A 26937-nucleotide genomic window follows, 5' to 3' on the forward strand; every position below is an offset into this window, starting at 1 on the left:
GTTGGGCCTATGTGGACGTTTCCGGCTGCTGACGATCGTGCCGATTCACTAACCAAGTGGGCCACATGCATGTTAGGAAAATGGATAGAAGAGAGCAATAGCCTACATTCAAAACAAACGCGTATCCTAGTTGTGAAAGGTGCAGTTCTTTCACAGTTCACCGCTATTGATGCATGTTATGGATCTTTCACTCATGGGCCAGTTCAGCACATGGCTGACAAATCACCTCTTCCATCTCTATTCGTACAAATTGCCTTGGCATTTCTCAAATTGCCAAAGAGAACGCCAAAACCGGGCCACCGTGTCTTTAGTGGGCCCCACTGTTGGGCTACTAATGTAAAGTGTAAACCATGGTTCAAATCTTCGGGTTTATATTCTAGCCGGGTTCAAGATGAGCCCAACCCAACTTGCACCCAAGTCATAGCTTCAATGTGCACAATGAGCATGGAGAGTCGCTACATATATTTTCCTTCACAACTGAGAAATGATTCACGAGATTAAGCAAACGTAAACAAAGCAATCATTAGCACACACTAATTTCATGTGGAAAATTCCCTACAAAAAAAAACTACGGCATAAAATGACAACGAATCACTATAAAAACAAAAGTACATGAGAAATTACATACTTGAAATCAAATGTACACTTGAAAGTCACCGTGAGGAATTATACACTTGAAATCAAAGTAATTCAAACTAAACTGTATGTACAAATTAATGTTACTAGTTTAGATATATCATCAATCAAAAATTACTCTTATTTAGTTATCTAACCATTAGATTGTTAGACATTTATTGGACAGTTAATATATATATATATATATATACGAATGATCTTATTTCAAAAAACAAGTGTCCGTCCATGACCTAAAAGGGTACGTAGGATTGTTCAACCAATCTGATTTTTTTATGTTAGAACTTAGTAACCGTTTATTCTAAATTTTAGTCTATTTAATTTGAGTTAATATCTGCTGTGTATGCCATTTCTAAGTGCATGTGTATCAAGCCTCACATGCAGCCAGACTATCCTGGCCGAACCCAAGCCTGGGAAGGACTTCAATAGGAAGTTGCCAGACTTGGCCCAGTGGCCCAGAGTATCGACCCATCTATTTAGCTGTGATCTGCAAGTAATCAGAGACCGTTCCTGCAGCCGTAATACTCAGCCAGAAGCGTGTTCATTGGACGGTAGGCCAAGAAGCCAAACAGGCCAACCTGGCTTATCCCCAATCCTAATACATGAGAATTATCTGGGTCTGGATAACCTTCCCTTTTGGTAATAAAAGAATACCCCCACAATAATGGCCTACTGGATGGGTCGGATTGTACGGCCCACCTTCATCTTTTAACGGCTGCAAACCACCATTCTTTTCGTTAGAGGGGGTGTTTGGCTCCACCAAATATCATGAAAGTTTGCACCAAATCAGATTGGCGCAACCAAACGCACCCTGGCCTAAAATATGGCTTGAGTGTGAGAGCCTTTGCCTTGTTGCAATGGACTTAGAGTATAAATGTGGGCTGGGCTTAGGACCTTTAGTAAAGGCCCACTTGAAATAACTAGCACATTTTTATTATACCTAGGATAGTAGATGGGCCATGTGTGAGCATTGGCATTTCCAGAAGTGGGCCCATGCGTGGATTTCGCTAAAAAGGCCAATGAGGCCAGGCCCAATAAACGTTGATTAGTGCCATTTTCAAATGAGGAAAGTCTCTGTCCCAACCAGTTGGACCACAAGGTACAGTCCACCCAACTGATAACTTCAAACTAACTAAGTGAATTTGACATCCAACCCTTTCAATAGGTTGACTACACCATGAGGATTGCCTAATGCAAAAATTAGCCCTATCTACTCATCATATGGCCACAAACAGGATATGGCTGTTCTTTTTTCCTTTTTCTTTTTCTTCTTTTTTTTCCCTTTTCTTTTTTCACAAATTGATCCTAATAATAAGGCCAACCTATTGGACGGGTTGGATGTGGCACACGCATGAAAGGTTAGAAGTTATTCGCTGGGTGGACCGTAACTTATTGTCCAACCGGTTGAACTTAGACCTCATTTTTAATTACTAAGTGCACTTGTATCGCATCTGTGCAACACATGAATCCACTACCATGTTCTACTTCTCCACATGCCTCCCCTAAATATGACCCAAACCATCCATTGGGTGGGACTTGATGTGAATGGACGAGATCCCCAAAAATCTGACCTATGGAGAGGTCCTTTATCATCCATTCAGATGGTGGAAATCATGCATATTTGGTTTTTGGGCATGTTCAATGGTTAGGATCACCTAACTAAGGTGATTTTGGGCATGCCTCCATCCAGTCGTGGCCCAATAGATGAATGGTCCAGATCACCATTCATCTAAACATATTAGACTTCTATTGATGTTTAACCATTGAACATAAACATATTACAACTCTTCATCTATGGAGTTGTTTAACCTAAACATATTACAACTCTTCATCTATGGATGTCTATAGTGAAGGGTACATCCGGCAGGTTAGACTTCTATTGAGTTATAAAACTATCAGTTGCCCTTTTGATTCCAATGTTGTAGCCTACCTGACTGATCTGAACGGCCAGATTTTTGTGCCCGGCTATATTTATGGTGGGACCATTTCTTTGTGCCAGGCAACCTTTATGTGGGGCCTACACAGCTATCATGTTGGTGGAAAACACCCGATTGGATGATAAGCTACAGTAGTTGCAGTTGTACCTGATCAGTACGCAATGGCCCACATTACAACCATATCCATTTCTTCTATTTGCAACCTGACCAACCCAGGCAAGCTCATTCCCGTTACAACCGTACCAATGGCCCACATTCACCATACACAGTGGAGCCCACCCTATGAGTAGATTGGCCTGCCTGATATTCAGCTTATGACACATACATGGTGGAACCCACCTGATAACCGCACTCCACTGCTTGGAGACGTGTTTGTATTTGCTATCCACAGTGGCCAGAGACGCATCTGATCAACGGTCTAGGTCTGAATCATCAAACCATGGGCCCCCACTTTTAGAATTTTTTTATTTTTTTATTTTAACGTGGATATTTTGACAAAAAAATAAAAATAAAAACTTTTGATTTTTTTAAATCAAAATCGACAAAACTTGTTAATAATAGGGATATTAACAAATAACACCCTCCCTTTTGGCCTAAAAAAATAATACCCTCCCTCATGCATATTACCAAATAACCCCTTGCATATTCCATTTTTTTGTCAGAAACCAACCTGTGGTTAGTATCCATCTGCAGGCCATGAAACTACGTCATAGCAATTATATTAGTACGTTGACTACATGGAAAAAGACCTTTCTACCCTTAGTTTAAGTTTTGGTTAAGGGTTTCAGGAGAGTAGAGTTGGGCTTAGGGTTTGAGAGAAGGTTATGGTCAGAGGTTTTCAAATAACGATCCCAACTCGATCCAATCCAGGATTGAGTCAGTTGACTCGATCCGATCCAATGTACTACTGGCCTAACCCGATATAAGTCCAACTCGATCAGGAAAACCGAATCAAATCAGGTTCAGGTTGGGTATGGTTCAAATCGGACCTACTTGATAGGGAGGGGCTAGATTGGGACAAAGGAGAGTAGTGGGTGGAGTATGAGTCACATTCCGTGAACCGGAAGCGGATTACCTGGTGGCGTATTGGCGTTAGCAAGTTCTGTGGGTCAAACTATGAGGTATGTGTTATATCTAAACTGTCCATCCATTTGGAGAGCTTCTTTTTTTTTTTTACACACACACACCCACACACTCACGCCTTAGTGGGATTTCACCATGTATGGACACTCGAACCCTTGACCAGGTGTTGAAACTCCTTAGAGTTTACCACCAGAGCAAGAGTAAGGATCCTTCATTTGGAGAGCTTGTCTTAAGGCTTGAGCTGAAAAATAAGACAGATCTAAAGATCAATTGGACCACACTGCAAAAAGCAGTTGGGGATTGAACTTTTACCATTGAAACTTTTTTGGAGATCACATAAGTTTCGAATCAATATGAAATTAGTTTTTCCTATTCACCCATGTATTTTTAGTCTTATTGACAGATTAGATGGAAAATAAATGTCATGGTAGGCCCCTGTAACTTTGATCTCATTTGAGCCATTCGTACAACTCGGAGCTGGAGGCACATCGGGGCTCGTCTACGCACGACACGTATCTACACCAGCTGTATAGCTGATGTGTCTCACACGAATGTTACACTGAGTTACTCAGTACGCTCTTATCGTACCGAGTAAACTCTGTTGTGCCCACCATGAATGCATGTGGTTTATCCACGCCGTCCATTCATTTTTCCAGATCATTTTAGGGGTTGAACCCAAAATTGATGCATATCCAAAGCTCAAGTGGACCATACCACAAGAAAAAGTAGATGTATTGATTTCCACTGTTGAAAACTTTATTAGGCCCAATGATGTTTATTTGTCATATAACTTGTTCAAAAGATCAGAAAGACATGGATTAAGGGGGAAAACAAATATCAGCTTTGACCTAAAACTTCTTTTGCCCCCAATAATTTTTCAACGGTAGATGTTCAATTCACACTATTTCCGATGGTGTGCTCCACTTAAGGATTGGATACACTCCATTTTTTGGATAAAGCCCTAAAATTATCTGTTAAAAGAGATGGACGGAGTGGATAAATTGCATGAATGACATTTCGGCCCATAAAGTACACGTGGATGGGTATGAAGGGTGGTACATCATTTTTCAAGAGCTTTTTCTTCTGCACGAAATTAACAAGTTACGACCGGCCGTTTGGTTGCGGGTGCTACTGGGTAAGGTAAAAAGTAAAAGAAATAAAATAAAAACTATATATACACTTAGGGTAAAAAGAGTAAAAAATAAAAAATATTTAAAATATATATATATATATATATATATATATATATATATATATATATATATACACACTTAATAATAGATCCGGGATTGACCACAATCCGAACTCGATTCGATAAACGGTCGGATCTGACTAATCCTACTCGAACCACACCGATCTGGGCTTTCGGCTCGGTTCGGATCAGATCCACCGGATCAGTTCGGTTTGTGCCCAGCTCTAGTTATGGTTAAGGGTTTAGGGGATTTGGGAAAGGGGTAATATTGTCTTTTTTAAAAAATATTTTGCAAACCTAACCCTGGGTAGTTTTTCTTAGAGTTGTACACGAACCGAGTTAGCTTGGTTAACTCGCTCAACTCGACTCAAAAATGCTCGATTCGACTCAATTCGAAACTGAGTTCGAGTCAAATCGAGTTGATTTTTGGAGCTCGGAAAATTTTCGAGCCGAGTTCGAGCTTGTCCAAGCTCGACTCAACTTGGATCGAACCTCAACTCGAATCGAACTCGGATCGAACCAGTTCAGTGACTCAGTTATTTTGATACTGATGTTGTTCACCAAGTGTTGTGTCGACTGGTGGTGAGGAAGGTATGAATATGAAACGAATACCCTTCTATCTTGATTTTGATGTTGTCTGTGGAGCATTTGATGAAATACCTGTCAAATGTTGCTATTATATTACATAGCGTGAGAAATTGAAGGTGCACTCCATGTGTTTGGGAAAATGCCACAAAGACTCGATCTTGGCTTGAACTCGCCCGAGCTGCTGCCTGAACCACCGAGCCGAGTTCGAGTTGGGGTCAACTAGTGGCCGAGTCGAGTCGAGCTGTGCCAAGCTCGACTCGGTTCGACTCGTGTACAGCTCTAGTTTTTCTGTCCAAAAAAAATAATGGCTGGGTGGCTTTTGACCATATTCGGAAAAAACGGGCATTATTTGGTAAAACGCACGAGCAAGGGTGGTCATTTGTCTTTGGCCCAAAAGGAAGGTGCTATATGTAAAAACCTCTAAACAATCACTTTTGTTTCTGCCATGAATATTAGTTATTTGAGAACCTAAAGTACAAAACGTAGCCAGAAAATTACCAAGGCAGACAGGGTTTTCAATTTTAACAAACACTAGCATAACTGCTACTAACAGATTCTCAGCATAGACGGTGTCATACATATATCAGATGGAAACAGATAGAAGGAACTCCAGAGGCGTTTCCACAGTTCACCTACCACAGACTATTATGGCATTCATAATATCATGTTAAGGGCACAGCATCCAGATTCATGCATTGACCTTGGGCGCCCACCCTGTAATCACGTACTCCTTGGCTGCCTTAGTCTTTACAAATGACTCGCGCGAGAAGAGCAGCTGCACAATATTGGAAAATTATCATCAGTAGAGAGTTAGATCGGCCAATATAGCCCAATACAAACTAATACAGGTCAAGTTTTTCATATCGGACCAATATCGTCTAATGCTGATTTGGATACATATGTGCCCGTATCAGCCGATACGATATAGATATTTGAATTTGTGATTTGAGGGTTCTATAATAGATGTTGCTTTCGGAACAGGAGCTCTTCAGTAAAAGCGGTTTTTAGGAAAGTTAAATGCAATGTTATGGGTTGGGCACTTGGGCTTCTTATGTAAAAGTAGTCAAATCTACCAATCTCTCCTCTCTTTTTTATTTGTAGAGTGAGATTGTATTCGTGCTTCTTGGCATGCTTTCAAATAAAATTTAGTTCTCTCTCAAAAATACAAAACAATTTAATAATATGGACCGTATGCAAGGTATTCTATATCAGCAACGATGATCATAATTGTCACCACCATTACCGATAAAGGTATTGGCTGTAACGACCAATACAGTGGCATAACGACTGTTACGACTCCAATAACAGTTGAAAAAAATGCTCAGAAAGTTCTGAAAAAATGTTTTAAAAATCCGGAATAATGTAAATATTCCAAATATGTATTTAGTTTATGATTATTTTATGTTTGTACGCCTCATGAATGATTTTAGTTGATGTTTCTTTAGACTATAGTCATTTTCATCAAATTGCATAAGACAGGGTTGCAATAGTAATTTTTTAAAGTTTTAAAACTATAAAAGATGGGGAAAAGAAAAGAAAAACTTTTTACTTCTTCTTCCATCTTCATGTGATTTGAATGTGAATGACTTCCATGTGATTTGGAAGGGAGATTGGTGCAAAACTAATCTTCATCAACGGAGGTGCTAGGTCTCCATCTATCACTCTCATTATCATCATCAACCATCAAGGTATTCTTCAAGTTCTTCAATTTTCTCCATCACAAACCTTCCCCATTCTTTCTATCCTTCATCCTTCCACACTTATCGACAAACCAAACCCTAAAGACCCAAACCCTCACAACCTAGCCCACACATGTGACCGTACGGCCACACGTGTGAGTCCATAGGGTTGGCCGTATGGCCACTCTCTTGTCCCATTGGATACGGCCACTCTCTTGTCCCATTGGTTTTCCATTACCATTGCATCAAAACCCTACTCTCTTTTCCTAACCCTAACCCTAAACCTATAAATCCCTAATTTTCATATTTCCCCAAATTACCAGACACTAATTACACATCCTTCAATTAAGCCCAAATCCTTACAATCATTCCATCCAAAACCCTAATTCCTTTATGCTAGTACCTAAACCCTTTAACCCCTCTACCCAATTACCCCATTAACCCTAATTCCAAGTTTTCCCAATTTTCTCTAAACTCTAATTTCACCCTAAATAATATTAGGCCTTCTCCTTTAAAATAGGCTTTACCTTGTGCTACTTGTATGTCCCTATATCCATTAGATCCTAGTTTCCCTTATTTAATAGCCCTATAGGACGATGCTTGTTAACATAGGCTAGAATCATGCATGATCTTCTCTTGGGATTTTGATATTTGTGATGATGATGATAGCAAGTTTTGTATTCTTATTAATTAAGTTAATTTTGCCGATTGTTCTCACACAATATTTGAGTTCATGCATCGGTCCTACATCAAATTTGGAATCAGAGCCCATAGGTTTAGCATAGGATTTTTGTGTTGCATCTAAGTTAAGAGTCACATCTAGGGTTAGTAGATCATACATTGCATATAGGATCATATTGCTGAATTTTTTTTTTGTCATAGTTGGGAGTATCTTATTGCTGAATTTTCAGCTAGTGTTTCCACTTATACCATTTCTGAATTTTCGGCATGGTAATCTCAGGTTGTCATATTGCTGAATTTTCAGTTTGTAATTTTCAGATTACATTCTTGCTGAATTTTCAGTTTGGCACCCTCGGATTACCATCCTGCTGAATTTTCAACATAATATTTGAGGGGTAGCGGCTTGCTGAATTTTCAAATTAGTATTTCTAGTGTGTCCAGTTTAATCTCTAGGTTGGTTTTATCATTGTCATAACATTGTCCTAAGTCCTAGGGTTTCCTTCTGGAGTTTCATTGTGTATGCACACTCGTTCGAGACGTGGTTTTGGTCTACAACCCATAATGAATCTAGAGCAGATTGCATGGGCCCTTAATGCTATCAGTAACTGTCTGACAAACATTGAAGCGCACAATAGAACCACTGCCACTCAATTAACCACCACCAATGTGTGCATCAATCAACTTGAGGCCTACTACAGGCAAACCCCAACACTAGAAAAAATGTTCAATCTCAGGCTGGAGATCAAGTTGATAGGCGAGGGCGTGGCTGTGGCCAAGGCGTTTGCCCTAGTCAAGCACAAGTGCCACTACAACATGAGGAATGTTATGACCGTCATGATCCAGATGAACAAGTCATGAAGAGTGTAAAAGTTAAGGCTCCCAGATTTGATGGTCACTTGGACCTCAAAGCATTCCTTAATTGGGTGGCAGACATGGACCACTATTTTAAGTGGTATGATATATATGATGCCCGTCAAGTGAGATTTGTCAAGATGAAGTTAGTGGGCCAGGCCAAACTTTTTTAGACCAATATGGAGCATAAAATTGAAAGGAGAAGAGAACCCCCAATTGCGCATTCGGCTGAAATGAAAGAGGTCCTTAAAGAAAAGTATCTCTATCTTTCTTATCGCCAAAGGCTCTTAGACCAGTGGCAGGTCTTCCGCCAGGGACCCATGATTGTGTCAGATTATATTGCTAGGTTCAAGCAATACATGATGCGATGTGACATTGAGGAGGACCCGATGATTCCATTGTCCAGATTCAGGATAGGCCTCCGATTCGAGATCCAAAAAAAACTTTATTCTCATGACGTTGGCACGTTGGAGCACATGTACTAACTGGTGCAAGACATCGAACACTATCTCAAAGCACCAGTTGGTAAGCGTTATGATTCTTGGGACCCAAGTGTCAAGACTTACCCTCAAGGGACTAAGCCTAACATGAGAAATTAGTCCAAACCCTAGATTGGTTCTCAATCCAACCTTAGAGACGTCAAAGGAAAAGGGATAACAAGTGCTAGCTCTAGGGGAGGTGAACAAACGCAGTGCTTCAATTGCCAAAGAATTGGTCACTTTGCGCATCAGTGTCCCTCGAAAGATAGGAACAAAGGTCCTAGTGATTAACGATGGTGAGAAAGAAGGAGATGAACAAAGCAATTTTGAAGAAGTCTATCCACCCAATATCATACGTGCTAGTGATGAAGAAGTTGAAGAAGAAGAGACCACACCACTTGCAATGGTTAGGTGGGCCTTAACCAATGCTAAGAAGAACGATGACTGGCGTCGAACTACGATATTTTACAACCATGCAAAATGTGGAGAGAAGAATTGCAAAGTGATCATCGATAGTGGTAGTTGTACCAATGTGGTCTCCACTAGCACTTTATCCAGTTTGGGTTTGAAACCTGAACCACACCCTTGGCCTTATAGAGTGTCATGGGTGGATGCATCTTCCACGCCTGTTACCCAGCGATGTCTCATGCCTGTTAACTTTGGATCCTATTTAGATTCATTGTGATGTGATGTTTTACCTATATATGTTGAACACATCATTTGGGGACGGCCTTGATTATTTAAGCGCAATGTGGCGATATACGGCCACTCAAATGTGTGTTCATTCATGCGTCAAGGCAAGAAGATCACCCTAGTTCCTCTCCCACTACAAAGCAATGTGGAGAAGAAAGTTGAGGGGAAATCGAGTAATCCAAGGGATACGAGGAAATCCCAACCTAAATCTCTCCATGTAATCAATGCCAAGGAGTTTGAGAGAGAAACTATAGTGCATTGGATGGTGTACGCCTTGGTGGCTAGAGAAGTTACACCCGAGGTTGGTGTAGAGGAACCCCCTGAGGTGAAGCCGATTATGGATGAGTTTCACAATGTATTTCCAGAGGACTTACTAGATGCACTTCCACCCATGAGGGACATCCAGCATGGCATTAATCTTATCCCTGGGTCGACTCTACCAAACCTTCTTCATTATCGAATAAACCGTACAGAGCATGCAAAGTTGAAGAGGCAAATAGATGAGCTCCTAAGAAAGGATTTCATTCAGGAGAGTTTTGAGTCTGTGTGTCGTGCCAACGCTTCTCACGACCAAGAAAGATGGCACATGGCGCATGTGTGTGGACAGTAGAGCCATCAACAAAATCATGGTCAAGTACCGATTTCCCATAACGCGTCTTAATGATATGTTAGACATGATGGAGGGTGACACAATCTTTTCGAAGGTTGACCTCAAGAGCGGGTATCACCAAATACGTATAAGCCCAAGAGATGAGTGGAAGACGGCCTTCAAGACGAATGATGGGCTATACGAGTAGCTAGTCATGCCCTTTGGCTTAACTAACGCCCCGAGCACATTTATGAGAGTGATGACCCAAGTATTGAGACCATTTATGAGTAAGTTCCTTATGGTGTATTTTGATGACATTCTTATTTATAGCACATCAATGGAACAACATATCTACCATCTGAGGCAACTTTGCAAGGTCTTCAGAACTGAAAGGTTGTACGCCAACCTTAAAGAGTGCACATTTATGTTAAAAGGCATTATCTTTTTAGGGTTCATCATATCATCTGAGGGCATGAGAGCGAACCCCGAGAAAGCCAAGGCCATAGTTGAATGGCTTAAACCGCGCAATATTCACGAGGTGCGAAGCTTTCATGGCTTAACAACTTTTTATAGGCGATTCATCAAAGGATTTAGCTTCATCATGGCTCTCATCACAGATTGCGTCAAGAAAGGGGAGTTTGTAGGGACAATAGTTGCCTCTAAAGCATTTAAGGAGATTACGGGCAAGATGAGTGAAGCCCCTATCATGCACCTTCCAAACTTTTCTAAAGTCTGAGGTTGTGCGTGATGCATCTGAGGTAGGTACAAGTGGAGTGCTTAATCAAGAAGGGCACCACGTTGCTTATTTTAGTAAGAAATTAAATAAGGCAAAGCAATGGTATTCCACCTATGAGAAAGAGTTTTATACAATTATCCAATCCTTGCGCCTTGGTGATATTATTTATTACTGCCAAAATGTCTTGTTCTTTGACTACGAGGCCTTGCATTACCTCAATTCCCAGAAGAAACTAAACCCTAGGCATGTTAAATGGGTCCAATTTCATCAGGAATATTCTTTTATTCTTAAACATAAGGCTGAGGTCGAGAACAAACCTGTTGATGCCCTTACTCGTCAGGTGGCGTTACTCCAAAGTATAAGTGGAAGTGACTGGGTTTGATCGGCTGAGAGAAGAGTATCCTACATGCCCAAACTTTGGTGATTTTTATGCATTGCTTCACTACGAGATGGTCACTCAACCGAGCATCGCGGGTTTGTCATCATCGATGAGTTCTTATTTAAAGGTGATAGACTCTGCATTTCCCGTACCTCCCTTCATGATTTCCTAGTTTGGGAACTTCATGCAAGAGGGGTAGCCAATCATTTAGGGAGGGACAAGACCATTGCCCTTGTGACACATAATTTCTTCAAGAATATTCTTTTGTTCTTAAACATAAGCCTGGGGTCGAGAACAAACCTGTCGATGTCCTTAGTCGTCATGTGGCGCTACTCCAAAGTATGAGAGTGGAAGTGACTGGGTTTGATCGGCTGAGAGAAGAATATCATACATGCCCAGACTTTGGTGATTTATATGTGTCACTACGAGATGGTCACTCAACCGACCGTCGCGGGTTTGTCATCATCGATGAGTTCTTATTTAATGGTGATGGACTTTGCATTCCCCGTACCTCCCTCCGTGATTTCCTAGTTTGGGAACTTCATGCAGGAGGGGTAGCCGGTCATTTGGAGAGGGACAAGACCATTGCCCTTGTGACGCATATAATTTCTTCAGGAATATTCTTTTGTTCTTAAACATAAGGCTGGGGTCGAGAACAAACCCGTTGATGCCCTTAGTCGTCATGTGGCACTACTCCAAAGTATGAGTGGAAGTGACTAGGTTTGATCGGCTGAGAGAAGAGGATCCTACATGCCCAGACTTTGGTGATTTATATACGTCACTACGAGATGGTCACTCAATCGACCGTCGCGGGTTTGTCATCATCGATGAGTTCCTATTTAAAGGTGATAGACTCTGCATTCCCCGTACCTTCCTCCGTGATTTCTTAGTTTGTCAACTTCATGCAGGAGGGGTAGCCGATCATTTGGGGAGGGACAAAACCATTGCCCTTGTGGAAGATAGATTTTATTGGCCAAGTCTCAAGCGAGATATAGCCAAGATCATTAGGCAGTGCAGGACTTGTTAACTGGCAAAGCAAATAAAGCAAAATACAAGATTGTATATGCCTTTGACAGTACCCCATGCTCTGTGGCAGGATATTAGTATGGATTTCGTGTTGGGCTTACCGAAAACTATTAAGAAACATGATTTTATATTTGTGGTTGTGGACCGTTTTTCCAAAATGGCCCATTTCATTCCATCCTCAAAAATGCCAAATGTCTCCAATGTGGCTAAACTTTTCTTTGGGGAGGTAGTGCATTTACATGGTCTACCTAATACCATAGTGTCTAATCGTGATGTACGCTTTGTGAGATATTTTTGGAAGACATTATGGCACATGATGGGAACAAGGCTTCAATTTTCATCTGCCTATCACCCTCAAACAGACGAACAGACTGAGGTTGTCAATAGGAGTATTGGAAACTTGCTTAGATGCCTTGTGGGTGATCACGTCCGAACTTGGGATATTGTTTTACCTATATCTGAGTTAGCATATAATAGTTCCATCAATAGGTCCATAGGCATGAGTCCGTTTGAGGTTGTGCATGGCTACAAACCTAGGAAACCTGTAAATCTCATACCTATATATGTGTCCCATATGCCATCTAAGTCAGCACATGAGTTTGCATGTCACATACATGAGGTGCATAGTGAGATTAGGAAGCAAATTAACGTAAGTAATGAAAAATACAAAGCATTTGCAGATTCTCATCGCAAGTTTCATGAATTCCAAGTAGCAGATTACATCATGGTTCATATGAGGCCTGAACGGTTCCCACATGGGGTCATTAAAAAGTTACAAGCGCGTAGTGCAGAACCATACAAAATACTGCAGAAACTAGGTCTTAATGCATATGTAGTAGACCTTCCACCTACCATGGGAATTAACTATACTTTTAATGTTGAAGATTTAGTACGATACAGGGGTCCTGCTACTTCACCTTCTGACCCATTCTCAGGCCCTCCCACAGACCATGACCTAGTTCCTAACCCATGGCCACTACCTGACCAATCATCCCAACCTTTGCCACCCTTACCCTCCTTGCCTGCTTGAAGTGAATAAGTTGAAGACATACTGGATGCACAAGCGGTTTCCACTCACCATGGGGGATTCCAGAAATTCCTCGTTAAGTGGAAGCACATGCCAATTTCAGATAGTACTTGGATTATAGAGGACGAGCTACAACATTTGGATCCAGAAATCTTGGAGTGCTACAAGAGTTTTAGTCTGCCAGAGGTTAACTCTTCTCAGCCGAGGAGAGTTGATGAGGACATCACTTCACATACACCTTCGTGTACGTATCAGAAGAGGCGGCGAGCCGCACCGATTTCCTTGTGGCTTGGCGAGTACCCTTGATCCTACTGAAGACCTAATGTGCATGTGCGAGCATCTAGAAGACCTCACACTGGGAAGACGTGCATGGGATTCTTTAGCGAGTGATTTGGACCGTCGGATTCAAGGGACGTGACGATCGGGCCGTTGGATCGCATGGATTGGACCATCTTCATTAGTTTTTAGACTTTATTATTCTTTAGAATTTAGTTTATGATTACTTTATGTTTGGACACCTCATGAGTAATTTTAGTTGATTTTTCTTTAGACTAGGGTCATTTTCATCAAATTGCATAAGACGGTTAAAATTGTAATTTTTGAAAGTTTTAAAGCTATAGCGGGGGGGGGGGGGGGGGGGTTTCGGAAATTTTTATTTTATTTTAAAAGCTTCTTGCTTCTTCGTCTTCCATCTTCATGTGATTTGAATGTGACTTCCATGTGATTTGAAAGGAAAAGTGGTGCAAAGCTAATTTTGATCAACGGATGTTCGAGGTCTCCATCAATCACTCTCATTATCATCCCTTCATCAACCATCGAGGTATTCTTCAAGTTCTTTGATTTTCTCCATGCCAAACCTTCCCCATTCTTTCGATCCTTCATCCTTCCACACTTATCGACGAACCAAACCCTAAAAACCCAAAACCCTCACAACCTAACCCGCACGTGTGACTGTACGGCCACACGTGTGAGTCCATGGGTTGGTCATATAGCCACTCTCTTGTCCCATTGGTTTGCCATTACCATTGCATCAAAACCCTACTCTCCCTTTTCCTAACCCTAACCCTAAACCTATAAATCCCTAATTTTCCTATTTTCCAAAATTCTCAAACCCTAATTCTACACGTCCTTCAATTAAGCCCAAATCCTTACAATCCTTCCATCCAATACCCTAATTCATTTATCCTAGTACCTAAACCCCTTAACCCATCTACCCAATTACCCCATTAACCCTAATTCCAAGTCCGAATTTTTCTTGAACCCTAATTTCACTCTAAATAGTATTAGGCCTTCTCCTTTAAAATTGGCTTTACCGTGTGCTACTTGGATGTCCTTACATCCATTAGATCCTAGTTTCCCTTATTTAATGGCCATGTAGGATGATGCTTGTTAACCTAGGCTAGAATCATGTATGATTTCTCTTGAGATTTTGATATTTGTGATGATGATAGCAAGTTTTGTGTTTGTTTATTAATGAAGTTAATTTTGCTAATTATTCTCACACAATATTTGAGTTCATGCATCGGTCCTACATCACCGATTCTAAAGGATTCAAAGTTCGGACGAAAAAGATATGCCACAGAAGCTTTCAATGAGAGAGGAGCCTCAAGAGAGCTCTATTGATATTGAGCCTACCAAGAAGAGTTGTGCGTACACCTACATTGTACCCGGGCCTGAATCAGGCTTGAGTTGAGAAATGGGGCTGTGTCTAAGCCTAACCACTCAGGCTTAAGGTACGGTAGTGGGAAACTAAAGAAAACAACAAAAGAGTTCCCTCCCATATGTCAAAAATGAACGATGCAACCTTCCACAAGAGTATAGAACAGGTGTCGGACAATAGAGAATTGCCAAAAATGGATAAGATTGGTATACTAATTCCAGTGAAATTTTCTACCATCGACACCGTCGATCTGCATCCAAAAACAAGAAGTGCCATGAGACTAGGAATTGGTTTGGTGCTATGCTCTTCTAGGCCGTAGGATTTTTCTCATATTTTCTAAGTGTATTGCAATGGGGTTGTTAATCCCCTTTATGGACTCCAATCCATCATCCTAATGGTCAGATCTTCGATACCAAAAAGAGAACAGTCCCCCTCATGTTTTAGAAACACTAATCCACATTAATCCCTGATTTTGAATGGTTGCAAATGGATTTTACAAAATAAGTATCATTTGTAATATTATTATTAAAAAGTAATAACGTTTAAAATCTTCATTAGCAAACCATTGTTGGGGTTACTCGGGTCTCCACCACGAATGATCAGGGTAAAGAGGGCCTCATGACCTTTGATCCACCACCCAATAACTGGGATATCTTTATTGTGGCCACAATTGGGTAACATCACATGCTATGGAAATATTCAGTCATGGCGACCTCAGGGTCGCAATCCCAAAGGTTCTTTTTGAAGAGAATTCCCCCAAACCCAATGTCACATTGCAACAACTTTAATAAAGGCCTTTTCTCCTCAGGCAAATGCTTTGGCCATACCAAGTAGCAAACCCTACTGCGACTTATACCCTACCTGAAGATCCTCCCAAAACCTCACCTTTTTCACATTACCATTTAAAGTGAATACCCTATGCAAGGACCTTCCCCACAATATATGTTCTCAAATTTATTGTGAACATATATTGTCACCCCCCACAACAGCGCCCCACCCACACACACCACCCCCTCATGTCCCACCTTCAATCACAAACCCCATATTTGCTTGAAGTCCCATCGCCACACAGAGCACGCAACTCACCAGTAAACCTCTACCACCATTTCAATAGAAGCACCCAATTTTCCCTAATCCTTCCTTATAAAATCCCATGATCTTGAAAAGAAAGCAGTCATAAGTCCAAAGGTTGGGAAACATCTATTTAACTCGGGTTGTTTCAACCCAACAAATTCCCAAGATGAGCAGAATGTCTGCACATGTTAACTACAAATCCCTTGAAATACGAATTATGGTTTGTAAGGGAGTTGCTGCATGTCCAATTGGCATTTTTCCAAGAAGAATCTGAAATTTAAATATGCTAAACCACTCTCAACATAAGATTATGTACGAAAGTCTTGAGATGGTGTTAAACAAGTGCATAACATTAAAAACCAAACTACTTACAAAAGTTGGAAATGAATCATTAAAAAAAGCACTATATGCATACCTCCATGTAATTATGGACATGAACCAAATCCTTCGGAATAGTCCAGCTTTTGAAATGTCCAAGTGCAATCTCCATATGGTATAGCTTAGGTCCAAGGCTCAAATCAGCTGCAGTAACATTTTCGCCTCCAATATATGGGCCCTACAACATGAGAAGAATGATCAAAGGCTCTTCAAAATGTATATAAATAAAATACTATTTATAACTAATAAAACAACAACAAAAGAAAATTGAAAAAAAAAAAAAAAAATCAAGTATCAGCTAGAGCATTAAATGCTACATTTGGAAGTTGATGGGGACATCCGAGCACCACCAGTCAGAGTATACCAAAGGAGGAGGACAGCTCCCGTTTCTCTATGGCTAGGTGATGCATAAATGGCGCCCCATGGTCCCAATTCAAGCTCCTAGCCCATAAAATACCCCACATGCATCATTGTACATCTTGGAGAGCCCCACACTGGAAAGATGCATGTGGGCTACTTAGTTGGGCAATTCTGATCGTTGGATCGTCGTCATTGGACATCTTGATCACTAGCCACGAAATAGTTTACTTTATTTAGGTGTTTATATGTTTGTTTTTTTTTAGTATATATTTTTGCTAAGTTTAGGAAGTTATGAACAAATTTTATTTTATTGAGCATCTTTATGTGAAACCTTTTATCTGAGAGAATCTTTTTGTAAAAGGTCTTTCTTGAGACTATATAAAGCTTGGACGTCAAACCTTAGCCCATTATTGAATATATGAAAGATAAAAAAAAAAAAAAAAATCTCCTTGCTTTTAGATAAAGCAAAATCTCTTGTGATTGGAGTGGTGTGAAGCCATGAAGTGATTTCATCTAATCTATCTTATTTTCTTCTTTCAAGGTAATATCAACACTTCTCTTTTCTTTCCTCTCTCCACTTTTCTCAACATCTGTCAATCCTCCTCTACTACTTTATTTTCTTTGTTTTCCCTAAAACTCATCCCCAATATCCTCCAAAACCCATCTAAACCTAGGCCAACTTGCACCGTACAGACCTCCACACGTGACCGCACAACCATATGGACAAGACTATATGACCGTCCATACGGCCAAACCATCCCCTCCCTATCTCCCTCTTTGATCCTTGCTCCTTTCTCTCTAAAATCCACAACCCCAAGCCTAAAGCCCTCAAGTCCAATCCTAGAACATAGATTTACCAAAACCCTAATCTTAAACCCTAACCCTAAATCGTCTTAAATCTCAAAACTCTAAAATCCCAAATCTCGAACCTAGTTTCTTAAAATCCTAACCCCAAATCCCTAAAACCTCAAGCCCTAATTCCCAAATCCAAAATCCTCAAATCCCAAAACCCTAGTTCTTAAACCCTTTAGGTTCTGTTTGGTCAGTGGGATTAAACGGGGTATGGAATTGTATTGATGGGATTTACACCATTATTGCACAATGATTGCATGTCTGGAAATACCATGGTATTTGGGCCATCCAATCCCCATGTTACATGAAAAACACTAGATTAAGCAAAATCCCATTTGGTGGACCATGCAATTGTAATCAACGAACCAAATTCACAACGGATGTCGGTCACTTATACATGTATATAACTTGAATGTCACGTGTAACGGGCGTATATGGATGAACGGCATGGATAAAACACATGCATTAATGTGGGGCCCCACATATGTAGTGGATTTCAAATTCCACCGGAAATCCTGCATGAGACAAAATGCAATTCCATCCCACCTAATCCCAACCCTTCCCGTACTCCCCAAACACCAGATGGAATTTACACGGGACCAAATGCAATTCCATCCCATCTAAGCCCACATACCAAATAGGCCCTTAACAAACCAAGGGATTCCCTTTAGAATTAGATCGATTCCTCTGCTAGATGGAAGTCCTGCCTTCTATAGGTCATATCTAATCATGTTTTATAAGATCTAACTAATGGGTTGTGAATTAGTCTTGAATATGAGCATAGTTAAATACTTGAATTCATCAAGCTTGTATTTGATTAGCATTATTTTGTGCTTTAAATTGTTCTAGTTATTCCATTGATGATCACATTGCATCATTCTAGGCTAGGCTATCCGTCCTGCATCAGAGGTGCCCTCAAATTAATTTTTGGTAGGAAGGCACATAAACGGGCTCTGAGTGATTGGACTATTTGGTCCATAATAGAATTTCACTCACTTATACTAGGACCATAAATAAGCACACTATCTGTTTTATAAGGTTTCTGGAGGAAATCAACCTCACCCAACTGCTATTTCAAGACACCCAAAAGCACCATAAAAGTGTGAATGCATCTGCACCAACAGATAAAATAACTAGAAGAACTTGATGGACAAACTGCCAAATCTCCTCTACTTTCAAAAGGAAACGACTACTGGTGTGTCTGTGGGTGTGTGTTCGCCGCCATTTTCTAAATGTGGTGACTCATCCACCGTACATGTGGCATACGAAAGTACGTTCATCCAGACTGTCCAAATTATGGGCCCTTTGCCTGTGGAGCATAAACTGAAAATCTTCAGCAAACATCCTAACAGTCCAGTCAGTTGCAATCAAATGGATGATTGCAAAATAAGATGGGCAGGGGCCCCAATTTCAGCAGGCAAAATCAGATGGTTATGATCATCCAATATCAGTGTGATTTTCGTACTATGCACGTGTAATCCACATTAACAGAGAATGATTCACCTACCAGTTAAAAAATGGTGGGAACACACCATAGTATAGCCTGTGCCACAAATAACACAAACCAATTGAACTGTCATTTTCTTTCAGGGAGTAAAAGGCAACTGCTGCATGGGCCCCTTTTGCTGCTGTTTCCCAATTTCAGGTAGTGCACAACCAGGGATAGATACATGCATGCTCTAGGCATATGCTTGTATACAAATGCCTAAAACTCGTTTGAAAGAATTAGACTTCCCAAACAGCTTAATTATGTTACTACGTCTAGAAATACGTACATGTGCTTTGAGATGCTCGTCCAACACCTTCAATTCATCCACCAATGCTTGCTCTGAGCCATCACTAGGATCCTTGCTTTTCAAAAACTTGATAAAAGAAGAAAATATTTTGGATCCTCTGAAATGCAAACAGTTGAAGCTAGAGTTAAGGAAAATAACAGGAAAATGCTGCAATGTTGTAGAATTGGCAAAAGAATCCTATCACTCTCCAATGCCACAACACTACAGTGGTACAGGTACCACTGTAAGCTTTACGGTGATACCGGGCAGACGTGGGGTCCAATGATGCATTCATAGAATCCAACCCATCCATAAGATATGTCACCTCATAAAACCTTAGGGCCAGGAAATCAGACCAATCCAAAACTCAGATGGGCCACAACACAGGGAACAATCGGAAGGGAACACCCACCATTTATTAGAATGCAGGATCCACTGTTTTGTGTATATAATCAAGGTCATTCAGACCCTTCATCCAGGCCAGATGAAGGGTCAGGCCAAGATTCAGGCTATTTTGCTCCTCAGGTGGGGCCCTGTAGAATTCAAGAGTGGGCATTCCCTCACAGCTTGTTCCCTTTGCTTTGGCCTACATTGGTTTCGGATCAGGCTGAGTTTTGAGTTCTAGGGGTTTTCAGAGGTAACGCATCTGATAGACAGGTTGGATGATGAAAATACATCATGTGGGCCCCACAGCTACCCAGTACCACCAGAAGCATAAGGTGGTACCGGTACCACTGGAACGCACCCCTAATAAATTACCCATGCAAGAATGGTGTGAGGTTATTCAATTAAAGAAACCATAATGCATACAATAAAAGTCACATAATGGTATGTTCTTAAATATAGTAATAAACAAGATATGCTAGGATTTGCAAAAAAAAAAAAAAAAAAAACCATAAAGCCCATTAAGGGCCAGACCATTTGACTCCATTAGACTACTCCCGTGAGCTCCTCAAATCCCAAAAGCTATTTTTAGCATCTAGTTGTCTAGCTTTTTTATAATTCTATCTAATGGAAGTAGAAAGATGTTGGGTAATACAGGGGCATTTTCACACCGGGCTCAAGTGGGGTTACCTGTGGGATGCAGGGGCACACTCAGGGTGGGCGGCCGGTGTGAGGCCGGCGGCTCATGTGAAGCGGAACCCATGTGAAGTGGAGCCTACGAGAGGGGTTCGGCCGAGATCCTAACCCATGCGATGTGAGGCCTGGGCTACGAGATAAAGAAATTAATTCGCCATGCTCTATCAGTTTGAGCTTTTAGAGCAAGTGGTTAATTGTCCTGCATCACTGGGTCCTTGACTGTGGCTACAATCAACGAATTCCCTGGATTAATGAAAATTGATCTCTACAGTGGAGAGACCATGCCCCGGAAAGCTCTGTTCATTTGTTCCCGACCTGCAGTTTCACTGCCACCTTAGAATGCATTGATGGGATCCTGGAACAATAATTTTTCCTTTTTGCTTAGGTTGTTTTTATTTGCGCCTTCTCAGAGCTCTTCTAAAAAAGTAATAATGCGGGGGCATTTTCACACCGAGCTCGAGTGGGGTGGCCTGTGAGATGCAGGGGCACACTTAGGGTGGGCGGCCTGTGTGAGGCAAGTGGCTCGTGAGATGTGAGCCCCACCCATGTAACTCGGGTGGCTCGTGTGAGGCGGTACCCATGTGATTTGGGGCCCACGAGGGGGGTTCGATCGAGGGCCTAACCCATAAGACATGGGGCCTGGGCAATGAGATAAAGGGATTAATTCACCATACTCTAACAGTTCGAGCTTTTAGAGCAAGTGGTTAATTGTCCTACATCAAGTAATCAGTTAATCTTTAAGAAATAAGTAGGCAGAATACATACATTACAATCTGCTATAATATCTTTCCAGGGATTGATCAAACAGGTGGAACAAACACGGTACAAAAAATTAGAGTTGAACTTCAAATGGGTTCTCTTTATTGTTGTTGGTTTTGTCCAATTACAAAAAGGTTATTCGATCATTCTAAGACAGCTAAGTATTTGATTGTAGAATATTCTGGATCACCTTTTGGGCTAATGTTGCTACCATTTTCCCTGTGTGATCACTCCTTCACTTAGTACCATTTCACCACACTCATATCATCTATACAATATCATGGTCTACCTAATAATGTAGGGGTATTTTCACACCGGGCTCTAGTGGGGTTGCCTATGAGATGCAGGGACACACTCGAGGTGGGCGGCCCATGTGAGGCAGGTGGCTCGTGTGAGGCACGCCCCACCCGTGCGAGCGGGTGACTCGTGTGAGGCGGTACCCATGTGCTTTGGGGCCCACAAGGGGGGTTCGGCCGAGGTCCTAACCCATGTGATGTGGGGCCTGGGCTATGAGATAAAGGGATTGATTTGCCATGCTCTAACAGTTCGAGCTTTTAGAGCAAGTGATTAATTGTCCTGTATCACATAACCAATGATAAATAAACATACAGAAAATGATAACCACATTTCAGCATCAAAACTTTATTGTGTGCAGTGATTGGTTCAAATGTAATGCATGACCATTTCTTCCAATGTGATTTTAAGAAAATAATACCAATGAAGGAAATGCAACAGCAAGCAATCGTCAAATGGGTCAAGTAAACAACAGAAATTCAAAATTAGAAACCATATCGTGAAGTGATGATATTCAAGAACACAAACGGTACCAGACAAATCCTGCAATCCTAGACATTAACCATGTGAGGAAGTAAAAGCATATTGTATTGGCAATGGAGTTCCACATACAGAGATCAAGTTAAGCAAAGAGATAAGAGAACGACGCTTACACAGATGCATATTCTGGTGGAGTAACCAATGGAGGATCAGGATATTTTTCTTCGATCAACTGCGTGATAACATCAGAATCAGGTACCCATTTATCGCCCCATTTCAATACAGGCACCTTTCCCTCAGGGCTAATCTCCAAAAACCTAAGCAAACACAGCTAAATCAATCAAAAGAACAAAGGGCCATTTCAAGACACTGTGGAAGTCCTCTTTCAAGCATGGTTAGCAAAACAGCATACAGCAAAAAAATGGTATGGGAAAAGTTCATGTTTAATTTGGTCTCGATCATCAAAAATTCGGTCAAAAAGACGGAAAAACCACTCGGTGAATGAAAAGTTCGGGTTTAATACGGTTTGGATTCAAAAGATACGGAGTGAAAAAAAAAAAGGAAAATCCGCTACATGTGTGCATATATGTGGGTACATGTTATACATACAAATAAGATTAAAATAGAGAACTTCAAAAATAATTAGAATTTATAGATGTATGAACAATACTGCATATAGATGGTCGAATGGTGTTCTTTGCCTCTCTCAAATCCTTCCTTTTCAAGTAATCTTCATATAAATCAATCAGTTTCTTTAAATAAATAAATAATTAAAATTTTTTAAAAAAAAAATCACCTTCTACACAATTTTATCAATGGGTGGTGACCATTGATCAATCTCTGCTTTCTAAATTTACCCCAAAAGTTTTTTTTTAATAAAATGTTTTGAATTCAGTTTGCCCAAAAAACTGAGCTTTTTTGCCCATCTTCCAAAACATAGGGAGTTTTAAGAGTTTGATCAACTATATGACATTTTTGACAAAAAGGGAGTTTTAAACGGTTTTTGCTAACTATGCTTTTGAGGGGTCGAAAGAAAATGCCCATAACCAAATGGCCATCAAGAGAAAAGACCCATTTCAACGATAGTCCAAAGATTATTTTTTTTTCCTGAATGGTGAAAATTTTCCTTTAAAGGTGTCAAAAACATATACACACGGCCAAACATATCAAAGGAGGAAAAAATAAAAAATAAATAAATAAAGATCCATTTCATTGCATTATTGAAATTATTTTCTATTGTGGGGATGAAATCAGATAGCATAGGCAAATCAATCAAAAGAATAAAGGCCCATTTCAAGTCACAGTGAAATTTATTATTAAAAAAAATCATTCAAGAAATAGTGAAAAGTTTTCTTCAGAGAGGTCAAAAACAGATGCCCAAAAGTCAAGTACACTAAAGAGAACAAAGATCTTTTTCATGAAATTATAGCCTTCCTCGAGGGGTCAGAAATAGACCATTGGCAAGTCAATCCAAAAAAAAAAAAAAAAAATTACAGATAATTTCAAGAGTTCCAATTCTCTTTCCTTTTGAGAGACCAAAAATTATAACCATAGCCAGATCAATCAAAAGAAGAGTATTTTTCTTCTGTAGTGCTGCAAATCCGCAGCCAAATAAAATCAGCATACCAAATACCAATTTCATCAAACTTCTTTTTTTCTTTAGTGGTCAAGAACAATCTCCATAGCCAAATGAATCAGAAATAAAGAATCATTTCAGAAACTGTGAAATTATTTCTTGTGAGAGTCAAAAATGCAAGAGCATAGTATAAAAAAGTGGGGATCAAATAGCTGGACAGTTAGGAATTGACTTCCAGCAAATAGCTGGAATTTTGCAGCAAGTTAGAAATGATCTCAACACTTGAGAAATAAAAAAGAAGATGCAGTTCTATGTCCAAGAGAACATGAGTATTCTTGTACAATAAAAGTCTCATATTTACTCAAAAGTTAGAATCTAGATTGCTTATGACCTACAGCTCATCCAAAATGGGGCCCATATTTTCAACAGTTTGATAGATGAAAAGAAAATAAAATTTAATAAAAATAGAAAAGCAATGGCCATGATTGTGGGGCCCACCTTGATGTATGTTTTATATATTCATGCCGTTCATCAGTTTTGCCAGCTCATTTTAGGGCATGTGCCCAAAAACGAAGGAGATCCAAATCTCAGGTGGGCCACGCCATAAGAAACAGTGGTGATTGAATGCTCGCCAATAAAAACTTCTTATGGGCAACAAAAGTTTTGGATCGAGCTGATATTTTTGTTTTCCCTTCATCCAGGTCTATGTGACCTTATCAACAGGTTGTATGGCAAATAAACATTACGCCCGGAAGTTTTAATGGTGGGTGTTCAATCAACGGTGTTTCCTACAGTGTGGCCCACCTGAAATTTGGATCTGCTACATTTTTTGTGCCCATGCCCTAAAATGAGGTGGCAAATCTGATGGACGGCATAGATATATGTTATGTGGGGCCCACTGTCGCGGGCTCACTGAACAGGGCTGTTTCAAATGCCAGAACAGACGTTGAATCAGATGAAAAAGAACAAAAGAAAACCCAAAAACAAAACCCTACCAGGACAAGCCGACTGCAGAGGGGAGAGAGAGAGAGAGAGAGAGAGAGAGGTGGGCGGCCGATTGCACACGCACGCACACAGAGAGAGACGATTGCAGGCAGGGGGAGAGAGATTGAGGAAGAGAGAGCTTGGAGCCTCTTCAATGGATGGTAATGGAGGTGTGTTTCCCCACTCTTCCCTTCCTTTCAAAAATCAGACTGTTGGCCTGTAACTTACTTACAGGTAAGTCGAAACAAAGCCTCAAGCCATGTAAATTTTTTGTAACTTCTGCCTGTAACTTACTTTTACAGGTAAGTAAGTTACATTTTACAGATCTTACAGGCATCTAAGTTACATTTTATAGATCTTACAGGCATCTAAACCATTCAAAAGAACAAAGACCCATTTCAAGAAACACTGAAATTATATTTCCATTTTTTTTTGTTTTTGAGGGATAGAAAATGCATACCCACTATCAAATCAAAGAAAAACAGCCAATACTCAAAAGACCCATTTCAAGAAACATTGAAACCAGTTTTACATTTTATTTTTTCCTACAAGGGATTAAAAAATGCATATCCACCACTGAATCGAACAAAAACAACCGATACCCATTTCAAAAAAAATAAATAAATAAATTTGAATGATAAAGGGTGGGAAATAGATATAAAACACCCCAAAAACTAATAAAAAGAACAGATCCTCAAGAAAACGGAATTCTTTCGTGTTAAGGGTCCAGAAAATGGTAGACACGTACCACTGGGGCTTGTCACTGAGGTTGACCAGCTTCGCCTCATAAGGGAGATGCTTCTCCTCTAGACTTAGAAGAACCCTCTGGCAGAAAGGGCCTGTTCATTCCAAAATCAAGAACATGTAAAACAAAATCAAGAACCCTCTGGCAGAAAGGGCCTGTTCATTCCAAACCATTTAGAAGATGAGAGAGAGAAATTACAGTCTCCAGGGACACCAGGAACGCCTGCAGCTTCTTTGACACAGACTTGCAAAGGCTCCACAGCAGCCATTGATCTGGTTCTTTTTTCTATTTCTTGCTTTTGATGTTTGGAGGAATTTCGGAAGAAGTTTGTGAAGAACGGGGATCAGTGTTGTTCTGTTTGCAGATATAAACAGAAGGTATATATAGGGTGCGTTCGTTTGCCACCATGCATAACATGTGGCCACAAGGCATACATGTAGTTCAATCCAGACCGCCCAAATCACGGGCCCAAAATTTGACTGCTGAGAATTCCCTCTGCACATTCACCTGATGGTCACTGATCCGGTTCTCACCGATCAATCCGCGGCATTTTTGGGTTGGAAGTGGACTGAGTAAACTCTGTTTACATTTGCCCACCCTACCCGTGTGTTTTACCCATCTCACCTTAAGCATAGTTTAAAACTGAATATATCCAAAACTCAAGTAAATCACGCGATAAACAATAAAGATACTAATATACGGTGTCCACCTTTGAAATCTTACTAGCATTTTCGCTAAAAAGAATCTTGCCATCCAACCTATTAAGTAAGTTGCACAAACAAAGATAAGTGAAAAATACAGATATCATCTTAATCTAAGGGCATGTTTGGGAGCATGGATTTGAAACCCCCTCAACTGGGAATCCTTCTATTGGGTTTGGCATCCTAAAGTAGGAATAACTTTAATCCCGAAGTAGTTATGCATGGTATATTAACCAGGGTTTAAATTTCATTATTATGGTGAGGTATGTAATGTTTGACATAATGGTTATAATAAGCCCGTTGAAATATATATTTTGCTCAAAAATAATGAAATTTCAAATCTTGGGTGGGCCACAAGCACAAGATCATATCCAAGTGACTAACCAACGATTTTTAGTCATTGATTTACATGTACAATATTTGGATAATGCCAATCATCATATTAAAATAATTATAGTGATGTAATTGATAATTTAATTATTTTTTGATATCATTGGTAGGTCATGTGCCCAATAAAATAACAGCACGGGGACACACATATAACTATTGGAAGGATTCTAAGTGTCATCCAAGCTTTCAATGTAAACTTTTCCCTCTTTGAACGGTTTTAAAATCTGTTTGATTTGAAATCCTCAATTACTCTAC

General features: G+C 40.3%; 1 protein-coding gene across 1 annotated transcript; it reads right to left on the minus strand.

Annotated features, from left to right (window-relative positions):
* Positions 1-5930: 5930 nt before the first annotated feature.
* On the minus strand, positions 5931-25947 carry LOC131253021 (probable glutathione S-transferase DHAR1, cytosolic). Its single transcript, XM_058253849.1, has 6 exons — positions 25790-25947; positions 25595-25685; positions 22460-22603; positions 19674-19791; positions 16724-16864; positions 5931-6208 (listed from the first exon to the last, which is right to left on the minus strand). The coding sequence occupies exons 1-6, from the start codon at positions 25857-25859 to the stop codon at positions 6122-6124; spliced, it is 651 nt and encodes a 216-aa protein (XP_058109832.1). The 5' UTR covers positions 25860-25947; the 3' UTR covers positions 5931-6121.
* Between the last annotated feature and the right edge of the window lie 990 nt (positions 25948-26937).

The sequence above is a fragment of the Magnolia sinica genome, chromosome 8 (assembly GCF_029962835.1).
Source record: "Magnolia sinica isolate HGM2019 chromosome 8, MsV1, whole genome shotgun sequence".
In the NCBI taxonomy this organism is placed as follows: Eukaryota; Viridiplantae; Streptophyta; class Magnoliopsida; order Magnoliales; family Magnoliaceae; genus Magnolia; species Magnolia sinica.

Bases quoted from the DNA above. Each gene is read 5' to 3' on its own strand.
- LOC131253021 (XM_058253849.1), bottom strand. From the start codon at position 25,859: ATGGCTGCTGTGGAGCCTTTGCAAGTCTGTGTCAAAGAAGCTGCAGGC. The intron at 19,792-22,459 runs GTAAGCGTCGTT...TTTGCATTTCAG, and splicing joins CCACCAGAATATGCATCTGT to AGGATCCAAAATATTTTCTT. The intron at 6,209-16,723 runs GTATGCATATAG...AATATTGTGCAG, and splicing joins ATGTCCATAATTACATGGAG to CTGCTCTTCTCGCGCGAGTC.